Source organism: Mesoplodon mirus (assembly GCF_964341445.2).
Source record: "Mesoplodon mirus genome assembly, chromosome: 5".
NCBI classification, from domain to species: Eukaryota; Metazoa; Chordata; class Mammalia; order Artiodactyla; family Ziphiidae; genus Mesoplodon; species Mesoplodon mirus.
In genome coordinates this window covers 75281942-75307325 of record NC_138980.1, presented here as the reverse complement: position 1 = coordinate 75307325, position 25384 = coordinate 75281942, and the positions used below count along the sequence as shown (strand labels likewise).

The following is a 25384-nucleotide window of genomic DNA, read 5'->3' as shown; positions in this document are numbered from 1 at the left end:
TTACGGATAAATCTTTCATTATAAAGTTTTCAAATTAAAAAGACAACTACTAAGAGGCATGAACCCCTAAAGGGTAAAAATCATTTGGATTATTCTTTGGTTTTATAGGTCACTGAATTTCTATGTTTTGTTTCCACTGTTGTTTAATTTTTTTATTGTGATTGCTTTTCTTTTCCTTTTCAATTGCAAAAAAGTGTGATGGCGTCTTGTTCACCCTGTTGTGATTACTCCAGTGACACGTTAACTATTCTGCTCTGAAGAAACTATTGTCAGAAGAATCCTGCATTTCCTTCAGCTGGCATGCATGCCTTTGGACTCATGGACAGAGTTCTTTGGATTGTGGCTTAATGATTGATTTTTATGAATATGGATCTGATTTTAGCATGATCTTTTTTGTGAATGCTAGCACTGTTTTGCATTTTTTCCTGCATTTTTTAACAATTTCTCTTTCCACCTCCAACCCCTCTGCCTTATGATTTTATTGGTAAGCAAAGAACTGCTATTTTAATTTGTCACCATTTATGTATATTTTGGAAGGTATGAGACCCATAAGCACAATGATCATTTCTATTCCTTTGAAACTTCAGCAGAGTAGTATCTGCATGCTTTATGAAGTTGCCTGTATGGGAGCCCATGGGATGCCAGAAATGAACAGTTCCTTGCTGCCACGGGCTGATGATACTGCTGCTATGAGAGAAAGGTTAGCTGTGGCACCAAGTCACATCAGTTTCACAAAAAAAAGCAATTTGTAGCTTATTTTAGAAGTATGACTTTTATTTAGAGTTAAAAGAAAAGCTTGCATTCATAAGGCATTCATTCTGTTGTAAATGTTCAATATATTTATTTGAGAGCAAGGGCCTGGGATTGTAAACAGGTATGGTGATGTATCTGTGTGTGTGTGGTAATACCCTCATTGGGTTTGACTCTGAGCATCATGATCTTAGCAGCTGTTCATTTCTTTGTGTGCTCATTCTGTTTTCATGTGTCTATGTTTAATATTATGGTATCCAGTTGCTTCCAGTAGCGGTTTGTTGAGCTTTTGGCCTGTATTCCTAACTGTGGATTTCAGTCATTGGCCTCTCCATCTTCCACGTATTTTGGGACAATGGAAGTTGCCAGGAGCAACAGTTGACCTGGCTGTGTTGTTGTCTGTGAAAACAACCTGCATGGTGACTTATTAAGGTATTGGTGAGAAACCTTTGGCTCAGGTTCCAAAGTACGTTTATTCTTCACAAATTGTATTTCTGTAAATGCTTCTTCTTCCCCATAAGGGTGTAGTGCTAAGCCAATTAGTGGTTTGTTTTTCATGAAAATGTTTAAATTATGTCCAGTTCAGCCCTATGTGACAGTTGCATTTGGTAGGAATAACAGTTCATGTAGGAAATGGGGCTTAATTGAAACTGACTTAGAAAGCTATAAGGAATTAGGTAATTGCATAAAGGAAGAGATCATTTCTCTTCACCTTAGTCACAAGTTCTTGTGAAACCGGTAACTAAATAAATATTGGGTTTATATAGGCAGAACATGGAAGCATTTCTTCCCCCGGTTCTTTTGGTTAATTTACCCAGTACAGCAGGCACTAGAATACTCAGTCCTTATATTCTGCAATTTTGAGTCTTCATAGGTGTCAATCCCAGAGACTCTGTCAAGGGAAAACATTTATGCTTAGCAGTCAAAATAGGCATTTTGCAGTTTAATAACTTCGGAACTTGAATTCATCTGATGTCATTAATTGTGTTGATACTGCATTCTGGGTTTTGCCTGGTACCACTGTCATTCTGTTCAGCCAGAGACAGGGCACTGCCAGTGTGCAAGCTATTTAAGGCTTTGTCAGTGCTGGATGCTATGTAGTCTACTTCTATTCTGACTTTAGTACAGATTTTATAATTGTATAACTCCTGGAACAATACAGGGAGGCATGGTCCCTTTTCCCCAATCACTCGCTTTCCTGATTCTCCAAGGGCCAAATACTCTAGTGAGCACTGGAGTATGTCTCCATGGTAAGCCAAAGGCTGCACACTCTTCAGCCTCTAACTGTTCTGCAGCTGCCACTGACTTGACAGGCACAAGTAGCCACACTGTTTGCAAGAACACATGCCCAGGAAGGTGCCAGTAATTATTCAAGAAATTACCAACAATTTTAAGATACTAACCTTGGACACAGAGTTTTTAGGGAGTTACGGGAGGTCATTTGTTCCCCATAACAATGTGTGAAAATTGAAGCTAACTAAATATGATTGACTGTTAATACTTTGCTGAAATACATGCTAACAACTGTAAACTAATGACATGCATTCTGTAAAAAAGAGGTGCTTTCCCGTGATGTAGGCCTGAAGCAGTGCCAGTGAGCATAGGTTGGAAATGTGAACTGTGGTGACTGGGTTCACCATTTCCAACACAGCATTATCAGTGGGCCTTTAAAGAGACTTTGTGAGTATATATTAGCTTTCACTTTTGTTATTAAATTATAGCAGTTCTATTATAGAGAGCAAGTTTGCCTTGATTTTGTTTAAAATGACTTCTGCTCAGCACCCAGGAGATAAAATTGACATATTTTTATAATATAAGCATACTTTTTTTGTACATTGTGTTCATTCTTGAATAAAGTAAGTTCAGTGTTGGCTTGTAGATAATAAAAAGAAAGTATTTGATTTTGTTTCAATAAATGTTTTTCAATCCTGGTTTGGTTAATTCCTTTCTTTCAAGGAGATATTTAATATCACCTTTTTAGCCTTTCTTAGAGTTACTATGTGTTTGGAAAATTTCTAAACTTGTAATGTCACCTTATAATTTAATAAATACCTAGACTGAATAAACCTAAAAAGTCCTACTTCCAAACATTTAAAAGTAGTAAGAAACAAAAATATCCCCAATTTTTTTTAACAAAGATATCCAACCCCCTCAATTTTCCATGCTGAAGCAGTTTGTCCTCACACTGTATGTAGGATTTAAATAAGTAAATAAAATAAAAGTAAGACTTCTGTTTCTCAGTCATAGAATATGTCCATCATCACAGAATGTATGGGCAGTTTGCTCCTAAAACAGGACATTACTGGTTCCCATCAGGGGCAGTTTTGTTCCCCAGGGAACATTTGAAAATGTCTAGAGGTATTATTTTTGGTGTCAGAAACTAAGGAAGGAGTGCTGTTAACACCCCTTCTGCCCCTGGGAGGCCACTAAATGTCAGCCCCCACAAGAGAGATGTGCCACAGCTGGGAAACACTGATTTAGAACAAAGATCTATGTACTCACCAGATCCTGTTTGTTTGTTTGAGACTCTTTCTTTAATGCATTGGCTGAGAATAGGCCAGTTAGGTTTGGCTGTATCATGAGAATTGCCACACAGTATTCTAGAATAGAAAAAGTAATCAGGAAACAACATCTCAAAAGGTTTCAATAACCTTTGTCCTCAGCTCATGGCCAAGGACTCTAAAGGGAAATTGGGTTAACATGAAAGTATGTGAAGAAACTCATGTTGTATATTAATTAGGAGCTCTATTTCGAGTATATGTTTTTAAAGGATACGCATAAAATGCACAAAAAATTAGGACAAATCTATAAAAACTGTCAGAGACATAGACTGGAATTTGCTAAAATTGTGAAAATGCAAACGTCTACAAAATTCATATATACCCTGTGCTTAAAAGATACTTTTAGCAGACTAGTAAGAAAGCAATTGAAATTTTTACCTTCAGCTTACTACTGTCTTCCATCTAGACTGGTCCAATAAGAGAACTTAAACCATTAAATGACTCATGTTAATCTTTTAATATTTTAGCACCTAAACTTTAAGTATTCAGGATGTTTCTGAGATGAGGGTTTTGTTGTGGGTTTTTTTTTTTGTGGTTTTGTAAATGCTTTTAACAGATACAAGTAACCTCTGGGCTCCTTTTGACCCTACCCTTACCTCTCAATTGCATCATCTTGATAGTGTTCTAGCTGATCTGCCTTTGATGTCCAAAAGATACTTCCAGAGTAAGAAGAGCCAAATGTTTGATCTGGGACTTCACAATTACTACAAGAGTGGTGATTTTGGTACCAAAGAAAGGATTTTAGTCTCACTGAAAGATAAAAGCAAGAGAGTAAAAACAGTGTCAATTCTAACCCAAAATTTTCTCCTCTGTAAATCCAAGCTCTGGATTTGTTAACAACTAGAGCTTTTACTCCTCACTAAACCTCTTCAGTTCACCAGCTTTAGATAGGTGAATACACTGAACTCCTAGGCACTGGTTTTTACTTTGGTTTTTGCTCCTTTACAGCAGCAGCAAGTAAGATACTTCTTTCAAAATCTTCAGAGCTTGACCTACTTAGTTACCTTTTTCTTTTTTATTTCTTTTTTTACCTTTGGCTGTGTTGGGTCTCCATTGCTGGGCACGGGCTTTCTCTAGTTGCAGCGCACAGGCCTCTTACTGCAGACCATGGGCTTTAGATACACAGGCTTCAGTAGTTGTAGCTCACGGGCTCTAGAGCACAGGCTCAGTAGTTGTGGTGCACAGGCTTAGCTGCTCTGCAGCGTGTGGGATCTTCCTGGACCAGGGCTCAAACCTGTGTCGCCTGCATTGGCATGCGGATTCTTAACCACTGCACCACCAGGGAAGCCCCTAGTTACCTTTTTCTTAATGTTCTAATTGAAGCTGTCTGAACACATCCATCTTTTAAAAATCTGTGTGCCAGAAATCTTTGGCATTCCTATACACTAATGATGAAAAATCTGAAAGTGAAATTAAGAAAACACTCTGATTTACCATTGCAACAAAAAGTAAAATATCTAAGAATAAACCTACCTAAGGAGACAAAAGACCTGTATGCAGAAAATTATAAGACACTGATGAAAGAAATTAAAGATGATACAAATAGATGGAGAGATACACCATGTTCTTGGCTTGGAAGAATCTACACTGTGAAAATGACTCTACTACCCAAAGCGATCTACAGATTCAATGCAATCCCTATCAAACTACCACTGGCATTTTTCACAGAACTAGAACAAAAAATTTCACAATTTGTATGGAAACGCAAAAGACCCCGAATAGCCAAAGCAATCTTGAGAATGAAAAACGGAGCAGGAGGAATCAGGCTCCCTGACTTCAGACTACACTACAAGACTACAGTAATCAAGACAGTATGGTACTGGCACAAAAACAGTAATATAGATCAATGGAACAGGATAGAAAGCCCAGAGGTGAACCCATGCACATATGGTCACCTTATCTTTGATAAAGGAGGCAAGAATACACAGTGGAGAAAAGATAGCCTCTTCAATAAGTGGTGCTGGGAAAACTGGACAGGTACATGTAAAAGTATGAAATTAGAACACTCCCTAACACCATACACAAAAATAAACTCAAAATGGATGTAAGGCCAGACACTATCAAACTCTTAGAGGAAAACAGGCAGAACACTATGACATAAATCCTAGAGAAATGGAAATAAAAATAAACGAATGGGACCTAATGAAACGTCAAAGCTTTTGTACAGCAAAGGAAACCATGAACAAGACCAAGACAACCCTCAGAATGGGAGAAAATATTTGCAAATGAAGCAACTGACAAAGGATTAATCTCCAAAATTTACCAGAAGCTCATGCAGCTCAATATCAAAAAAACAAACAACCCAATCCAAAAATGTGCAGAAAACCTAAATAGACATTTCTCCAAAGAAGATATACAGTTTGCCAACAAACACATGAAAGAATGCTCAAGATCATTAATCATTAGAGAAATGCAAATCAAAACTACAATGAGATATCATCTCACACCAGTCAGAATGGCCATCATCAAAAAATCTACACATAATTAATGCTGGAGAGGGTGTGGAGAAAAGGGAACCCTCTTGCACTGTTGGTGGGAATGTAAATTGATACAGCCACAATGGAGAACAGTATGGAGGTTCCTTAAAAAACTACAAATAGAACTACCATATGACCCAGCAATCCCACTACTGGGCATATACCCTGAGAAAACCATAATTCAAAAAGAGTCATGTACCACAATGTTCATTGCTGCTCTATTTACAATAGCCAGGACATGGAAGCAACCTAAGTGTCAATCAACAGATGAATGGATAAAGAAGATGTGGCACATATATACAATGGAATATTACTCGGCCATAAAAAGAAACAAAATTGAGTTATTTGTAGTGAGGTGGATGGACCTAGAGTCTGTCATACAGAGTGAAGTAAGTCAGAAAGAGAAAGACAAATACCGTATGCTAACACATATATATGGAATCTAAGAAAGAAAAAAAGGTCATGAAGAACCTAGGAGCAAGACGGGAATAAAGACACAGACCTACTAGAGAATGGACTTGAGGATATGGGGAGGGGGAAGGGTAAGCTGGGACAAAGTGAGAGAGTGGCATGGACATATATACACTATCAAATGTAAAATAGATAGCTAGTGGGAAGCAGCTGCATAGCACAGGGAGATCAGCTCGGTGCTTTGTGACCACCTAGAGGGGTGGAATAGGGAGGGTGGGAGGGAGAGAGACACAAGAGGGAAGAGATATGGGAACATACGTATAACTGATTCACTTTGTTATAAAGCAGAAACTAACACACCATTGTAAAGCAATTATACTCCAATAAAGATGTTAAAAAAAAAAATCTCTGTGCCTTTCAAATGTCTGAGCTGACTGAATCCTTTACCCTAGACCCTAGCTCTGTGCTTTGAGCTCCCCAGGGCCCATCCGCCTCTGGTGAGGTGCATGGACCACTTTGTTGGCTGCAGCATGTTCAGGCAGTGTCAGGAAATATTGTTTTTAAAGAAAACCAGAAACAACACCCAAAGTATTTTACTTTTCAGAAATAGTGAAAGGAAGCTTAGTCTGTTAGGGATGTTATGACAAAATACCCCAGATTTGGGTGGCTTATAAACAACAGAAAGTTACTTCTCACAGTTCTGGAGGCTTAAAGTCTGAGATCAGGGTGCCAGCAACAGTCAGGTGAGGGCCCTCTGCCAGATGCAGATTTTTCATATCTTCACCTGGTGGGAGTGCTGGGGAGCTCTCTGGAGTCTCCTGTATCCAGCACTAATCCCATTCTTGAGTTACACCCTTGTGACTGAAGCACTTCCCAAAGGCTGCACCTTGTAATACCATCACCTTTGGGAGTCAGAATTTCAACATGAACTCCAGGGGGCACACTGCCAGTCAGAACATAGCACAAAAGGTACAGGGAGCGAGTGGCTGTAGATATCCTAAATTTGAGGGGGAAAATGGGAATATAAACATGAGGGGCTCAACAACTCAAAGTGGGATACATCCAAAGAGGCCCACACCAAGATTTAATCAAACCATCAAAAGTCAAAGACAATCTTAAAAGCACCAAGAGGAAAGCAATACAAAAATCCTCAACAAAATAATAGCAAACAGAATTCAACAGCACATTAAAAGAATTATACATGATGACAAAAGGATTACACATGATGACCAAGTGGGATTTATTCCAGGAGTGCAAGAATGGCTCAATATAATAAAGTCAGTCCTTGTAATATACCACATTTGCAAAGTGACAGTGAATAAAAACCCATTTGACCATCTCAGTGTTACAAAACTCAATACCCTTTTACAATAAAGACATTCAACCACCTAGGAATAGAAGGAAACAAACAAAATGAAGACCATATATGAAAAGCTCACAGGTGGTATTCATATTCAATGATGAAAGACTGAAAGCTTTTCTTTTAAGATCAGGAACAAGACACAGATGTCTGCTTTCACCACTTTTACTGAACAAAATAACTGGAAGTCCTAGCCAGAGCAGTTAAACAAGAAAAAGTTAAAAGGCAGTTAGCTTGCTTCACACACAACATGATCTGATATGTAGAAAGCCCTAAAGATTACAGCTCACACACACACCTGTTAGAACAAATAAATTAACAAAGTGGCAAGATACAAAATCAACACACAAAAATCAGTTGTTTTTGTACACTAGCAATAAACAATCCAAAAAGGAAATTAAGAAAACGATTCCATTTACAATAGAGTCAAGAAGAATAAAACACTTAGGAATAAATTTAACCAAGGAGGCAAAAGACTTCTGTGCTGAAAACTATAGAACATTAGTGAAAGAAATTAAAGAAGACACAAATAAAAGACATCCTCTGTTTATGGACTGAAAGACTAAATACTGTTAGGATGACAGTCGTATCCAAGATGATCTACAGATTTAATGCACTCAAAATCCCAGGGGCGTTTTTTTTTCAGAAATAGAAAAATCCATCCTAACATTCATATGGAATCTCAAGGGACCCTGAAGAGTCAAACTAATGTTGAAAAAGAAAAAGGTGGAGGTACCACACTTGATTTTAAAACAATGTAAATCTACAGTAATTAAAACAGTGTAGTACTGTCATAAAGAGACATATAGACAACTAAAATAGGAATCCCAGAAATAAACTTTCCTATGTGTGGTCAAATGACTTTCAACAAGGATGCTAAGACCACTCAATGGATTAAAGTCAGTCTTTTCAACAAACGGTGCTGGAAAAATTGGATATCCACATACAAAAGAATAAAGATGAACCATGTCATAGTATGTTTAGGCTACTACAACAAAATACCACAGACTGGGTATCTTATAAACAACAAATTTATTTCTTATAATTCTGGAGGCTGGGAAGTTGAAGATCAAGGTGCCAGCATGGTTGCCTTCTGGTGAGGGCCCTACTTCCTAGCTCATAGCCAGTGCCACCTTGCTGTGTCCTCACATGGTGCAAGAGGCAACGGATATCTCTGGAGCCTCTTGTATAAGAGCACCAATTCCATTCAGGGCAGAGCCTCCATGACTTAATAAGCACTTTCCAAAGGCCAACCTACTAACACCATCACATAGGGCATTAGGATCTCAACATATCAACCTGGAGGGGACACAGGCATTCAGACTAGCAGACCATTACCTTAAACGATATACAAAAATTGGATCAAAGACATAAACATAAGACCTAAAACTATGAAACTCTTAGAAGAAAACACAGGGGAAAAGCATCATGACAGTGCATACGGCAATCATTTTTTTGGATAAGACACCAAAAGCACAGGCAACAAAAGTGAACAGAAAAACTGGACTTCTTCAAAATTAAAAACTTGTGTGCATCAAAAAAATACGATCAACAGAATAAAAAGGAAACCTATAGAATGGGAGAACATTATTTACAAATCCTATATCTGATAAAGGGTTGTATTCAGCATATACAAAGAACTCCTACCACTCAGTTACAGAGAACAATCAGCTCAATTAAAAAGTGGGCAAAGGACTTGAATAGACATTTCTCCAAAGAAGAGAGACAGATGGCCAATAAGCACATAAAAAGATGCTTAACATCACTAATCATGAGGGAAATGCAAATCAAAACCATAATGAGATAGCATCTCATAATAAGATGGCTTTGGTAAGAACAAAAACAAAACAAAAGAAACAATGTGTTAGGATATGGAGAAACTGGAACTCTGTGCATGTTGGTGGGAATGTAAAATGGTGCAAATGCCATGGAAAACTATGGAGGGTCCTTAAAAAATTGAAAATACTACCATATGATCTTACTTTTGGGTATATATCGAAAAGAACTGAGAGCAGAGTTTCAAAGAGATATTTGTACACTCATGATTATAGCAACATTATTCACAACAGCCAAGATGTAGAGGTAACTCAAGTGTTCGTTGACAGCTGAATGGAAAAATAAAATGTGGTATATACTTAACAATGGGATATTATTCAGCCTTAAAAAAAGAAATTCTGATACATCCAGCAATGTAAATGAACTTTGAGGATGTGATGCTGAGATAGGCTGGGACCTGGGATCCTCTACTGGAGTGCTTGCACCTGGACAAACATCTCCTTGAGCAGTAGGATACAAAGAAACTATAAGTGACTAAAAATAACTGCATGCAGGAGCAGTTGGGGCATCATGACCAGTATACGAGATTTGTGGGGAGGCAGTAGTGAGCAAGTCCGCCATTTTGGGGGTGCCGGGAGCAAAAGCAGGGTACTGCACATGATCCCTGCACACAGCACCACCAAGGGGAACAGACCACCTAAGCTCTGCCTCCTGCCCAACCCATGGACCTGCCCCTGTTATCCCATTTAAGGACCCAAGCATTTCCTCCTGGGGAGTGGGCAAGGATGTCTGTTTCTTGCTTTGACTCCCTTGTGCTGCAGTGTGAGCCCCAGTAACGCCTTGCCTGAAATTCTCTGGCCTCTTATGAATGTCTATTGATTAAAGAGTCCAAGGGCCTGGGTCAGTAACAATTCCACTTCTGTGAGGTGTAGCGGGTAGTCAAATTCTTAGAAAGTCAAAGAACAGATTAGGTGAACTTGATCAAAGGCAACAGCAGAGTGGGAAAATAAAGAGAAGGGAAACATTAAGAAAAGTATGACATTTACATTCTAATCAAGTGTCCACTGAGAATTGCCTCCAAGTAGACTTGGACATACAGCTGAAAAATGCAAATCAACCACCTGACATCCTTTTCTCTATTCCTCCTAAGTGCAAACTTGGGATAAACTCTAATTGAGACCACTTGTGCCCAACATGCTGTGCCACCAGAAATGATGCTTTCAGGATTGACATCTTACTAAAAAGGTTCATGGGAATATACATGACCATCACAAGAACCAAAGACCCCAAAAGAGGCCATGTCAGCAACTGCCCAATACCTCAGGACTAAGGTGCATTTGTTCCTGCAGGCAGCAGGAGTTCCACGCAGGCTGTAAAAGCCATTACACACGAGGTCTTTGTTTGCTAGATGCCACTAATAAGGTGATGCCTAATGCTTTATACAGAGCACCCTCACTGTGCCTGGCACATAGCAGGGACTTAAGGGATAAACACATCATGCATATCTACGGAAAAACCATTTGATGTTCTCCATTAAAGCCTCATACCACACACAGGATCGGACATAGATGTTGACCTAGTGTCCCATGTGAAAAACACCATGTGCAAAAAAATTGTGACGTGGACGTGGGCCTTTCCTAGTGTGCTGGCACTAAGGAAGGGGAGACGCCAGTGCAGCCCAGCCAGTTACTCGAGGAAATCAGTGAGTGGCAAACACGATGTGTTCTAGGACTAGACAGACCTTCTTGACTTGGATTTTAGAATGCAGGCTGTGCTTTCTCTTCCCTGATTCTGGCACCCTCCTTTCTCTGCTCAGTAGTGGGGACCTCTGTGGAGAGCTCTCTCCTGCCTCGCAGTCTCTGCAGCTCTCAGGTACAACGAACAACCAGAGAACAGCAGGTATGTCAGTCTAGCTCAACGACACCCTTGGTGGTTCAAAAAATGAAGGACCTACAAGGACTGTACAGAGAAAATCAGCAGCATAGGCTTCTGGTGAAATAGGTGGTAAAAATACTAACAAAAGTATGATCTCTATTTTCTTTCCAATTTTAAGAAACACAGAAGGTGGAACTTCCAGTACAGGTTCAATTATTGGCTTATTCATTAGACTGGTTCCAGATTGCCAAAACACTGCAGGCCTTGCCTCATGGGAGGGAGGAGGGCCTGGCTGTGGGGCTACATGAGAAGATGGGACACCGGAGGGAGAAGGTGAGGAGACGTTTAGTAAACACCAGTCACCTGCTAGGCGTGGGCTTGGCTCATTCTCAAAACCATCCTATTTAATAAGAGCTTTTACTCTCCCAATGTCATAGATGATGGGACAGATTAGAGGGTAAATAACCTGCTCAAGGTCAAATAGCCAATTACTGGGCATAGTAGTCTTACAGTTTATGATGCATGTCATGGGGTCATACAGGAGCTGGCCTTGACCTACACGCTAGGAGTTCCAAGGAATGCCTCACACTGGCCCGCATGCAGTCACGTACACACGTACACACGTGTATGAGGCGAGTTGCAGTCCTACACAAACCCCACGGATTGGGAAAGGAATAGTTGCCTTTAAAAAGGGAATGGGGCAATTCCCTGGTGGCACAGTGGTTAAGAATCCACCTGCCAATGCAGGGGACACGCATTCGAGCCCTGGTCCGGGAAGATCCCATATGCCGTGGAGCAACTAAGCCCATGTGCCACAACTACTCTGCCTGTGCTCTAGAGCCCGCAAGCCACAACTACCAAGCCCATGTGCCTAGAGCCCATGCTCCGCAACAAGAGAATCCACCACAATGAGAAGCCCGCGCACCGCGACGAAGAGTAGCCCCCTGCTGGCGGCAACTAGAGAAAGCCCACGCACAGCAACGAAGACCAAACGCAGCCAAAAATAAAATATAAAATTAATAAGTAAAAAATTAAAATATAAAATAAATAAATTTAAAAAATTAAAAAATAAGTAAAAAATAAAAAGGGAATGAGGAGTTGTTGTAAGACAAGGAAAGTCAGGAAGGCTTGTAGGGCAAAATGCAGGAGTGGGGTTAAGAACAGGGGTTAAGTCCACATCCTTCAGCTGCTTGCCAGTGCCTATCTCAAAGGAGATGAGGTTTACAGATGAGAAGACAGACAAAGGGCAGAAAAGAGAGGATTCTAAGCCACTCTGCTGGACTTCCGGTTCTCCTCCGCTGTCACCTGAATGGAGAGAGAATACCTGGCTCTGAAGCCTCAAACCTTCTGCTCCTCAGAAGCCCTGACCCAACACTGCATTCCAGACCCTGGAGACCTGGGAAGACGCCATACTCTTTAAATCAAAAGGTGTCGGCAGGACAGGGTTCATTCAGGATGACCCAACACAAAATTTTTTTTTTTTTTTTGCGGTACGCGGGCCTCTCACTGTGGTGGCCTCTCCCGCTGTGGAGCACAAGCTCCGGACGCGCAGGCTCAGCGGCCATGGCTCACGGGCCCAGCCGCTCCGCGGCATGTGGGATCCCCCCGGACCGGGGCACGAACCCGTGTCTCCTGCATCGGCAGGCGGACTCTCAACCACTGCGCCACCAGGGAAGCCCCACAAAATATTTTTTAAATTGGAAAATTAAAAATACTGAAAAGAAAATAAGCAGTAACTCAGAATGCCAGGAACAGCCTAGCCACAGAACCTACCCTGAGGTCCAGGCTGCAGTGGGCTTGCGGGCTTTGGGGAGGTCAGAAGCCAGAAAGGAGGTTCAGTGTTCAGCTCCAAGCAGTGAGTCCACACAGGATTCCCAACCTCCTGCCGTCCTGAGCACCTGGGTCCCCAGCAGATCTCCAGACCACAACCCAGCACCTGTCCCCTGCATGCGCTTCCTGGAACAGAAAGAGTTCTTTGGTCCATCTTGTTGATTACTCTGCCTCTCAAAGGAAGCCATGAGCTCAAATAGGATTTAAATATCTGACGTTAGTGATGATAGAAAAATAACTGCTTTCAAGTTTGTTAGCTCCTCAGCATGATGAAGCCCCAGGGTTGTAGTGAAATGAGTGCTTGACAAGCTGGAGTTAAAACCTAAGGGTAAGTTTCCCTGTGAGTCTTTGCCCTTGGTGTAAATCTCAGTGCTGACTAGCAACTTGATCTCTAGTGCCCTAGGGGGTTTTATGGATGAGACACAGGAGGAGAGAGCATTTGGAGTTTGGGTTTATTAGGTACGTGCAACTGCCCTCAACATACTTCTGGTCTCAAAGGAGTTGAAACCCTCTATTACTGCCTATGAGTTTCCCTCTCTCTGTCTAGCTGCAGCCACCACAACTATTTCATTTGTTAATCTTTCTTGGGTTAGATTTCTGCGGGGCATTAAAAAAAAACTGTGGTAAAATACACAAACATAAATTTACCATTGTAACCATTTTTGAGTGCACATTTCATTAGTGTTACATACATTTACATTATTGTGCAACCAACTTCCAGAACATTTTCATCTTGCAAAACACCAAACAACTCCCCATTTTTCTCTCCCCAGCCTTTGGCAATAACAGTTCTATTTTCTGTGTCTATGTATGTGACTACTCTAGACACCTCACACAGCAGAATCATAGCAGTATTTGCCTTTTTGTTACTGGCTTATTTCACTTAACATGTTTTCAAGGTTCATCTATGTTGTAGCATGTATCAGAATTTCCTTCCTTTTTAAAGTTGAATAATATTCCATTTACATATATACCACATTTTATTTATGTATTTATCCATCAATAAACATTTGGGTTGCTTTCACTTCTTGGCTATTGTGAATAATGCATGAGTGTACAAATCTTTCTTTGAGATTCTGCTCTCAATTCTTTTAGCGGTTGTATCGTTATCAACTTTTTCAGGAACCTCCATATTGTTTTCCATCGGGGATGGAACCATTTTACATTCCCACCAAGAGTGCACAGGGTTCCAGTTTCTCCACATCCTTCTCAACACTTGTAATTTTCTAGTTTTCGGGTTTTTTTTGGTTTTTTTCTGAGCATAGCCATCTTAATGGATGTGAGGTATATTGTAGTTTTTTGCATTTCCTTCTTGAGTAGTGATGTTGAGTATCTTTTCATGTGCTTACTGGCCATTTTTCTCTCTTCTTTGAAAAATTTCTATTCAAGTCCTTTGCGCATTTTAAAATTGTGGGTTTTCATTTTGTTGTTGTTGAACAAGATATCTTTTTTTTTTTTTTGGCGGTACGCGGGCCTCTCACTGTTGTGGCCTCTCCCGTTGCGGAGCACAGGCTCTGGACGCACAGGCTCAGCGGCCATGGCTCATGGGCCCAGCCACTCCGCGGCCTGTGGGATCTTCCTGGACCGGGGCACGAACCCGTGTCCCCTGCATCGGCAGGCAGACTCTCAAGCACTGCGCCACCAGGGAAGCCCCAAGATATCTTTTATTTAACAACTTTAAATCTTTTTGAAGTATTACATATTTCTAATATTATATCATACATATTTCAAGTATGAAAATATAAAATACACACTCTGTTCTCACTATTGTAGAATGGAATTTGAGGCTCTCTTAATGACAATATTGTCATTATAAACAAATTTGGAAATCAAAATTTAGAGAGAATGAGTGTCTGTCCAGCATTTGTTCAGTGGTAACCCTCAGTGATCCCTGAGCTGCAGCCTGTTGCTGCCTCCAACTGCTTTGTGAGTTCTCTGCCGTTTAGTTTTCAGGTTCCTCCCCTCTCAGGTTGTCTTAATCACATTCTTATCTCTATGAATATGCTTCCCTCAAGTTTTCCACTCACAGTTTTAAGTTCTGACTTCCAGTGTGCTTTAGTTTAGGCAACAAGAAAGGTCTGAGTCTCATTAACAAGTCAAGAATATAACTCTAATGTATTTTCTACATGGAATCATTTTGGTTTTGGAGTATCTTGATTATATTTAGAATAGTTGAGGTTGTCCGATAAATGAAAATTAGATAAAGGAGGTGTTGACCAGCAAGACTATATTAGGCACAGAAATGAAATTCTAGAAAAGGAGATGAGATGCAGAATCAGGGTAAAAAACTACTGAGGTATGAAGAGGGAAAAGAGGGAGGGAGGGAGGGAGAGAAAGGCAGTGATAAACAGCTCATAATTACTGAGAAAACTTCTAGGGGGCTGGGCATTGCCAGAGGACTGCTTGCATTAACTCATTTCATCCTCATAGCCTATGGGATAGGTTATTATTGTTAACCTGATTTGAGGATGAGAGAACTAAGGCACAGGGAGTATACACAGCCTCCCCAAGGTCATACAGCTAACCAACGATATAGTAGTTATCTTTTGCTATACAGTAAATCACCACAAATTCAACAGCTTAAACTAGCATAGTTTCAGTGCATCAGGAGTCCGAAATTCAGTGGGTCAGCTTGGCTGGGTAGTCAAGGTGTCAACTGGGCTGTGCTTGAATCTGGAGGCTTAACTAGGGAAAAAGCCACTTAAGCTCCTTCAGGTTGTTGGCAGAATTCATTAACTTGTAGAACTGAGGGCTCCAGCTTCTTGCGGACTGTTGGCTGAAGAGGTATCTGCATCTCCATGTTCACTGCAGCATTACTGACAAAACTGCCAAGATCTGAAAACAACCTAAGTGTCTGTCGACAGATGAACGCATAAAAACTATGGGGCATGTGCACATACACATACTTTTCCTGCACGCACACACAGAGTAATATTATTCAGCCTTACAAAAGAAAAAAATCTGCTATTTGTGACAACATGCATGAACCTTATGCTGAGTGAAATAAGCCAAGCATAGAAAAATATTGCATGGTCTCACTTCTATGTGGAATCTGGTGGTTGCCAGGGTTTGAGGGGGCGGGGGGAAGAGAGGAGATGTTGGTCAAAGGGTACAAAGATTCAGTTATGTGGGATGAGTAAGTTCTGGAGTGGTATTGTATACCATGGTGACTATAGTTAGTAATACTGTATTGTATACTTGAAATTTGCTAAAAGAGTTGATCTTAAGTGTTCTCACTGCACACATAAATTGTAACTATGTGAGGTGATGGATATGTTAATTAGCTTAATTGTGGTCATCATTTCACAATGTATACATGTATAAAATCATCACATTGTATAGTATACACTATACACTAAATGTTTATGACCCCCGCCCCCAATTCTGTATGTTGCAATCCTAATCTCTGGAGGTGATATTAAAAGGTAGGGCCTTTGGAGGTGTTAGGTCATGAGGGTAAAGCCCTCATGAATGGGATTAGTCCCCTTATAAAAGAGGCCCCAGAGAGATTCCTCGCCCCTTCTGTTCTGTGAGGACACACCATTTATAAACCAGGAAAAAAGTTCTCACCAGACACTAAGCCTGCCAACATCTTGATCTTGGACATCTCAGCCTTCAGAACTGTGACAAAGAAATTTCTGTTGTTTATAAGCCACCCAGTCTATGGCATTTTGTTACACCAGCCCAAATGGACTAAGACATACATCTAAAATATACACAGGGACTTCCCTGGTGGTCCAGTGGTTAAGACTCTGCCTTCCAATGCAGGGGACACAGGTTCGATCCCTGGTCGGGGAACTAAGATCCCACATGCCACGGGGCAACTAAGCCCGTGCGCTCTAGAGCCTGTGCACCAAAACTAGAGAGCCTGCGTGCCGCAATTACTGAGCCTGCATGCTCTGGAGCGCAGGTGCCACAATTAGAGAGCCCATGCACCACAACTAGAGAGCCCCACAACTAGAGAGAAGCCCGCGTGCCACAACTATTGAGTCCACGTGTTCTGGAGCCCACGTGGAGCAACTACTGAGCCCGCATGCTTTGGAGCACACACACCACAACTAGAGAGAAGCCGCGCACCACAATGAAGAGCCAGCATGCCACAGCTAAGACCTGATGCAGCCAAATTAATAAACAAATATATTTTTTAAATGTAGTCACTGCTTGGCATAACCCCTGTACACATCTGGTTGAGAAAGAAAGGGGATTAAATAAATAAATAAAAATAAAACATACACAATTTTTATTTGCCAAGTATATAACTCAGTAAAGCAAGAGAGGGACTTCCCTGGTGGCACAGAGGTTAAGAATCTGCCTGCCAATGCAGGGGACACGGGTTCAAGCCCCGGTCCAGGAAGATCCCACATGCCATGGAGCAACTAAGCCTGTGCGCCACAACTACTGAGGCTGCGCTCTAGAGCCTGTGAGCCACAACTATGGAGCCCACGTGCCACAACTACTGAGGCCCGCGCGCCTAGAGACCATGCTCTGCAACAAGAGAAGCCACCGCAATGAGAAGCCCATGCACCGCAACCAAGAATAGCCCCTCCTTGCTGCAACTAGAGAAAGCCCGTGCGCAGCAATGAAGACCCAATGCAGCCAAATTAATTAGTTAATTAACTAATTAAAAATTAAGAGAAAAAATAAACAAAAAATACTTAAAACACTTAAAAATAAACCTTATATGAGAAATATGAAAGCCCTTAAACACACAACAATAAAACAGTGAGAGCAACAGAAAATCGAAATAAATGGAGGCATATACTGGGTTCACAGATAGGGAGACTAAATTTTATGAAGGTGTTAATTTTCTTCAAGTTGGTAAGAAAATCCCATTCAAAACCACAATTGTTTGTGTGTGCCTGTGTGTTTGTATGTGTGCATATAAATTGATAAGCTGGTTGTAAAACTCATTTGGAAATGCAATGATACAAGAATAGTTAACATGTTTTTGAAAAAGAACAGTGTCAAAAAACTTTCTCTACCAGATATTAGTATGTATTATAATAAGAGTAATTAAGACAATGTGGTATTGGGGAATGGAAGAACAAATAGGCTGATTAAAGAGAACACAGACCCCAGATACACTTATATACATATGGACAGTTGATATCGCTGAAGTGCAATGGAAAAAGGACTTATCTTTTCAATAAATGGTGCAGGAACAATCTGTAGATCTGAGAATAAAACCTGACATCTACCTCACACTATACACAAAAACCTATTCCAGATATACTTCAGAGCTAAATTTAAGAGGCAAAACATCCAAGTATCTAAAAAATAACACAAATATGTTGTTGTACAGAAAGACTTCTTAAATAGATCACAAACAAAGCACTAACCATAAAGGAAAAGAATTTCTCTAGTTCAAAATTAAGAACTTCCCTTCATCAATAGACACTACTAAGGCTATGAAAAAGCAAGCCACAGAGGGAGAGAGAATATCTGCCATAGATATAACAGATGAAGGAGTCATATCTAGAATATATAAAGAATATTTACAAATTGATAAGAAAAAATAAACTCAAAAACATTTCGTAACAGTACAAATTCAATTGCTCATACAAATCTGAAAAGCTCAACCCCGTTAACAATAAGGGAAATGAAAACCAAAACCACAGAAAAACACCATTACATACCCACCAAAATGGTCAAAGTTAGGAAGATCAAAAAGTAGTCAGAAAGGATGAGCAGCTGCCAGGAGTCTTTGAAGTATGTTGTTCAGTGTAGACTATAGAAGTTTAATTGGCTTTAATTGGCTTTTATATATATTACCTGCTTTCCATTCCTGTTCATAGTTGGGCCATTTGTATTTTCTGGAAGATTTCCTTTGGGAGCCCTGGAAAAAAACACCACTTATCAAGTATTCCACATCCTATGTCCAGATGTACAAACACTGTATTAGGAAATAGCTGTATCCATACTGACCATTATCATCTGAAGATTATCCAAATAGAATTTGCCTAAAATTCCATATTTTCTGTTTGGAAATACTTCCATTACATTACCTCTGTGAAGGAGGAGTCTTCTGAAATATTTCACTGTGCTGCAGACATATCTGGAAACATCGTTAAGAAATTACCTTGTTCTACTTTTTTTTTTTTTTTTTGAGGAATTACATCATTTAGCAAGAAATTTGAGGAAGGTGAGCTTGCAAAAGAAACTAAAAAAATATATGTATATGTACACACACATACATTTTCTTTATCCAGTCACCCATCAATGGACACTTAGCTTGTTTGCAGATCTTGCTACTGTGGATAATGCTGCAATGAACACGAGAGAGCAGGTATCTCTTTGAAAAAGATTTCTTTTCCGTTGGATATATACCCAGAGATGGGGTTGCTGGATCATATGGCAGTTCTATTTTTAATTTTTTGAGGAACTTCCATACTGTTTTCCATAATTGTAAACTTGAAATGTGTTGAGAGTAGATCTTAAGTGTTCTCACTACAAAAAAAGGTAACTACGTGAGATGATGAGTGCATTAACTGTGATTATCATTTCACAATGTGTATGTATATAAAATTACCACAGTATAAACTTTAACAACTCACATTGCACAACCTAAAATAAATAAAAAAAAAAAATAGGGACTTCCCTGGTGGCTGAGTGGCTAAGAATCCGCCTGCCAATGCAGGGGACACGGGTTTGATCCCTGGTCCAGGAAGATCCCACGTCATGGAGCAACTAAGCCCATGAGCCACAACTACTGAGCCTGCGCTCTAGAGCCTGTGAGCCACAACTACTGAGCCCGCATGCCTAGAGCCTGTGCTCCACAACAAGAGAAGCCACTGCAACGAGATGCCCGCACACCGCAACGAAGAGTAGCCCATGCTTGCCGCAACTAGAGAAAGTCCGCGTACAGCAATGAAGACCCAACGTGACCAAAAGTAACTTTATATATATATATATATATATATATATATGACAGTAGGTCTTGCTCTCACCTTTTTTGAAGACAAAGATCCTGAGGCAGAGTCAAGATGGCAGTGTGGGAAGATGCATAGTTAGCGTCTCCTCACAACTAGGGCACCTGCTGGCCACTGTTGGGGGACTCTGATGCCCAAGGAGATGGGAGGAACCCCAAAGTGAACTGGTAGGACGTGGGGAGACTGAGAGGGGAGGAGAAGCAGAGGCCAGACAGGATCAGTGCTCCTGAGGCCGGGGAGATCAGGTGAGGCAGGTGGGAGGAGCCATCCGGAGGAGCAGGAGAGGAGCAGAGCGCAATTGCCCTGACCACTTGGACCCTGGGAGCCTGCTGAGCTCCCAGGCTGGTCCCCTGCCCTCCAAGGCTCCCCTTTCCCCCACTGGCTGCATTGGTCCTAGGGGCATAGGACCGGGAGATCAGGAGAAGCAGGCAGGAGGAGGCCTCCCAGACCTAAGGAGCAGGAGAGGAGAGGAGGGCGTTTGCCCCACCCACTAGAGCTCAGGAAGCCTGCTGGGCTCCCAAGTGAAGTCCCCTGCCCTCTGAGACCAGGGGTGGGGGGCACGCCTGGGCCCCTTCTGTTCCTTGACCCGAAGCCGCACCCTCCAGAGCCCCCAAGGCCTTTTCTAGTCCTGTGGGGTGTGAGCATTTGCCCCACCCACTGCCCAAACCTCACCCTTACTTAGGCCCCGCCCTCCACAGCCAAGGTCTTTCCTCCCTGCTTTTTTTTTCTTCACCCTCCTCTTTTTTTTTTTTTACTATTGTGGTACTGATGTACCTTCCGGTTGTTGATTCATCTATATTTTTATTTTTATACTCTTTCTAACATATCTGTTAGTTTCCTAGTCTAGTTTGATTTTTTGCTTTTTTTTTTTTTTTTTTTGGCTGCCCCACGCGGCTTGCAGGATCTTGGGTCACGAGCTGGGATTGGGCTGAAGCTGCTGCAGTAGGAGTTCTGAGTCCGAACCACTGGACTAACAGAGAACCTCAGACCCCAGGGAATATTCATCAGAGTGAAGACTCACGGAGTTCCTCATCTCAGCACCAAGACCCAGCTCTACTGAATAACCTACAAACTCCAGTGTTGGAAGCCTCAGGCCACACCATCAGTAAGACAGGAACACAATCCCACTCATAAAGAAAAAAAAATGAGACATCAAAAAAATATGTCACAGCTGAAGGAGCAAGGTAAAAACCTACAAGACCAAATAAATGAAGAGGAAATGGGCAATCTACCTGAAAAAGAATTCAGAGTAATGATAGTAAAGATGATCCAGAATCTTGGAAATAGAATGGAGGCACGGAATGAAAAAATACGAGAAATGTTTAACAAAGATCTAGAAGAACTAAAGTACAAACAAACAGAGATAAACAACACAATAACTGAAATGAAAAATACACTAGAAGGAATCAATAACAGAAAAACTGTGGCAGAAGAATGAAAAAGTGAGCTGGAAGACAAAATGGTGGAAATAATTGCTGAGGAGCAGAATAAAGAAAAAAGAATGAAAAGAACTAAAGACAATCTCAGAGACCTCTCGGACAACACTAAACGCACCAACATTCTAATTATAGGGGTCTCAGAAGAAGAAGAAAAAAAGAAAGGGTCTGAGAAAATATCTGAAGAGATTATAGTCGAAAATTCCCTAACATGGGAAAGGAAATAGTCCCCTGAGTCCAGGAAGTACAGAGAGTCCCATATAGGATAAACCCTAGGAAAAACAAACCAAGACACATATTAATCAAACACACAAAAATTAAAGTCAAAGAAAAAATATTTAAAGCAGCAAGGGAAAAACAAAAGATAACATACAAAGTAATCCCCATAAAGTTATCAGCTGATTTTTCAGTGGAAACTCTTCAGGACAGAAGGCAGTGTCAGGATATACTTAATGTGATGAAAGACAAAAACCTACAACCAAGATTACCCAGCAAGGACCTCATTCAGATTCAATGGAGAAATCAAAAGCTTTTCAAACAAGCAAAAGCTAAGAGAATTCAGCACCTCCAAACCAGCTTTACAACAAATGCTAAAGAAACTTCTCTAAGCGAGAAGAAAAAGAGAAGAAAAAGACACACAAAAACAAACCCAAAACAATTAAGAAAATGGTAATACGAACATACATATCAATAATAACCTTGAATGTAAATGGATTAAATGTCCCAACCAAAAGACACAGACTGGCTGAATGGATACAAAAACAAGACCCATATATATGCTATCTACAGGAGACCCACTTCAGACCTAGGGACACATACAGACTGAAAGTGAAGGGATGGAAAAAGATATTCTATGCAAATGGAAATCAAAAGAAAGCTGGAGTAGCAATACTTATATCAGATAAAATAGACTTTAAAATAAAGATTGTTATAAGAGATAAGGAGGGATACTACATAATGATCAAAGGATCAATCCAAGAAAAAGATATAACAATTATAAATGTTTATGCACCCAACACAGGAGCACCTCAATAACATAAGGCAAATGCTAACAACCATGAAAGGAGAAACAGACAGTAACACAATTATATAGGGGATTTGAACACCCCACTTACACCAACAGACAGATCATCCAAACAGAAAATAAATAAGGAAACACAAGCTTTAAATGACACAATAGATCAGATATTTAATTGATATGTATAGAACATTCCATCCAAAAATGGCAGAATACACTTTCTTCTCAAGTGCACACGGAACATTTTCCAGGATAGATTACATCTTGGGTCAAATCAAGATGTACAAATCAAGCCTCGAATGATTACAAATCAAGCCTCAGAAAATTTAAATCGTATCAAGCAACTTTACTGTGCACAACGCTATGAGATTGGAAATCAATTGCAGGAAAAAAAACTGTAAAAAACACAAATACATGGAGGCTAAACAGTGCGCTACTAAATAAGCAAGAGATCACTGAAGAAATCAAAGAAATAAAAAAAATACATAGAAACAAATGACAATGAAAACATGACGACCCAAAACCTATGGGATGCAGCAAAAGCAGTTCTAAGAATGAAGTTCATAGCAATTCAATGTCACCTCAAGAAACAAGAAAAATCTCAAATAAACAATGTAACCTTACACTTAAAACAACTAGAGTAAGAAGAGCAAAGAAAACCCAAAGTCAGTAGAAGGAAAGAAACCATAAAGATCAGAGCAGAAATAAATGAAATAGGAATGAAGAAAACAATAGCAAAGATCAATAAAATTAAAAGCTGTTTCTTTGAGAAGATAAACAAAATTGATAAACCCTTACCCAGACTCACCAAGAAAGAAAGGGAGAGGATGCTAATCAATAAAATTAGAAATGATAAAGGAGAAATCACAACTGACACTGCAGAAATACAAAGGATTATAAAGAGCCTACTACAAACACTGTATTCCAATAAAATGGACAGCCATGAAGAAATGGACAAATTCTTGGAAAGGTACAATTTTCTAAGACTGAACCAGGAAGAATTAGAAGATATAAACAGACCTATCACAAGTAATGAAATTGAAACCGTAATTAAAAATCTTCCAACAAACAAAAGTCCAGGACCAGATGAGTTCACAGGCGAATTCCATCAAACATTTAGAGAAGAGCTAACACTGATCCTTCTCAAACTCCTCCAAAAAATTTCAGAGGGAGAAACACTCCCAAATTCATTCTACGAAGCCACCATCACCCTGATACCAAAACCAGAAAAAGATACCAAAAAAGAAAATCATAAACCAGTATCACTGATGAACATAGATGCAAAAATCCTGAACAAAATACTAGCAAACAGAATCCAACAGCACATTAAAAGGATCATACACCATGATCAAGTGGGATTTACCCTAGGGATGCAAGGATTCTTTAATATATGCAAATCAATCAATATGATACACCACATTAACAAATTAAGGAATAAAATCCATATGATCATCTCAATAGATGCAGAAAAAGCTTTTGACAAAATTCAACACCCATTTATGATAAAAAGTCTCCAGAAAGTGGGCATAGAGGGAACCTACCTCAACATAATAAAGGCCATATATGACAAACCCACAGCAAGCATCATACTCAATGGTGAAAAACTGAAAGCATTTCCACTAAGATCAGGAACAAGACAAGGATGTCCACTCTCACCACTCTTATTCAACATAGTTTTGGAAGTCCTAGCCACGGCAATCAGAAGAAAAAGAAATAAAAGGAATACAAATTGGAAAGAAGAAGTAAAACTGTCACTGTTTGCCGATGACAGGACACTATACATAGAAAATCCTAAAGATGCTACCAGAAAACCACTAGAACCAACCAATGAATTTGGTAAGGTTGCAGGATACAAAATTAATACACTGAGATCTCTGCCATTCCTATACACCAACAATGAAAAATCAGAAAGAGAAATTAAGGAAACACTCCCATTTACCACTGTAACAAAAAGAATAAAATACCTAGGAAAAAACCTGCCTAAGAAGGCAAAAGACTTGTACTCGAAATATACCATGTTCTTAGATTGGAAGAATCAATACTGTGAAAATGACTACACTACCCAAAGCAATCTACAGATTCCATGCAATCCCTATCAAACTACCCATGGCATTCTTCACAGAATTAGTAAAAAAAAAAAATCTTACAATTCGTATGGAAACACAAAAGACCCAGAATAGCCAAAGCAACCTTGAGAAAGAAAAACAGAGGTGGAGGAATCAGGCTCCCCAACTTCGAACTGTACCACAAAGCTACAGTAATCAAGACAGTATGGTACTGGCACAAAAACAGAAATATAGAGCAATGGTACAGGATAGAATGCCCAGAGATAAACCCATAAATATATGGGCACCTAATTTATGACAAAGGAGGCAAGAACATACAATGGAGAAAAGACAGCCTCTTCACTAAGTGGTGCTGGGAAAACTGGACAGCTACATGTAAAAGAATGAAATTAAAACACTACCAAACACCATACACAAAAATAAACTCCAAATGGATAAAAGACTTAAATGTAAGACCAGACACTAAAAAACTTTTAGAGGAAAACACTGGAAAAACACTCTTTGACATAAACCACAGCAAGATCTTTTTTGACCCACCTCCTAGAGTAACAGAAATAGAAACCAAAATAAACAAATGGGACCTAATTGCACAGCAAAGGAGACCATAAACAAGACGAAAACACAACCCTCAGCATGGGAGAAAATATCTGCAAACAAAGCAACTGACAAAGGATTAATCTCCAAAATATACAAACAGCTCATGCAGCTCAATATCAAAAAAACAAACAACCCAATCCAAAAATGGGCAGAAGCCCTAAATAGACATGTCTCCAAAAAAGATATACAGATTGCCAACAAACACACGAAGATGCTCAACATCACTAATCATTAGAGAAATGCAAATCAAAACTAGAGTGAGGTATCACCTCACACCAGTCAGAATGGCTATCATCAA

At 40.1% G+C, this 25384-nt stretch overlaps 2 protein-coding genes across 5 annotated transcripts in view; one reads left to right on the top strand and one right to left on the bottom strand.

The window, feature by feature from the left end:
- The window catches only part of CDC42SE2 (CDC42 small effector 2), a 164935-nt gene extending 162259 nt beyond the window's left edge, over positions 1-2676 (top strand). For all 4 annotated transcript variants that reach the window (XM_082623761.1, XM_082623759.1, XM_082623762.1 and 1 more), the window contains one exon: positions 195-2676. The gene's annotated coding sequence lies outside the window, so the exon portion shown is untranslated. The remainder of the gene's footprint in view (positions 1-194) is intronic.
- Positions 1716-19793, bottom strand: LOC309805376 (uncharacterized protein; the record flags this gene model as incomplete). The annotated part of the gene is made up of 6 exons (XM_082623299.1): positions 18966-19793; positions 18813-18876; positions 12984-13166; positions 3908-4061; positions 3253-3350; positions 1716-1867 (listed from the first exon to the last, which is right to left on the bottom strand). The coding sequence occupies exons 1-6, from the start codon at positions 19035-19037 to the stop codon at positions 1716-1718; spliced, it is 723 nt and encodes a 240-aa protein (XP_082479425.1). The 5' UTR covers positions 19038-19793.
- Between the last annotated feature and the right edge of the window lie 5591 nt (positions 19794-25384).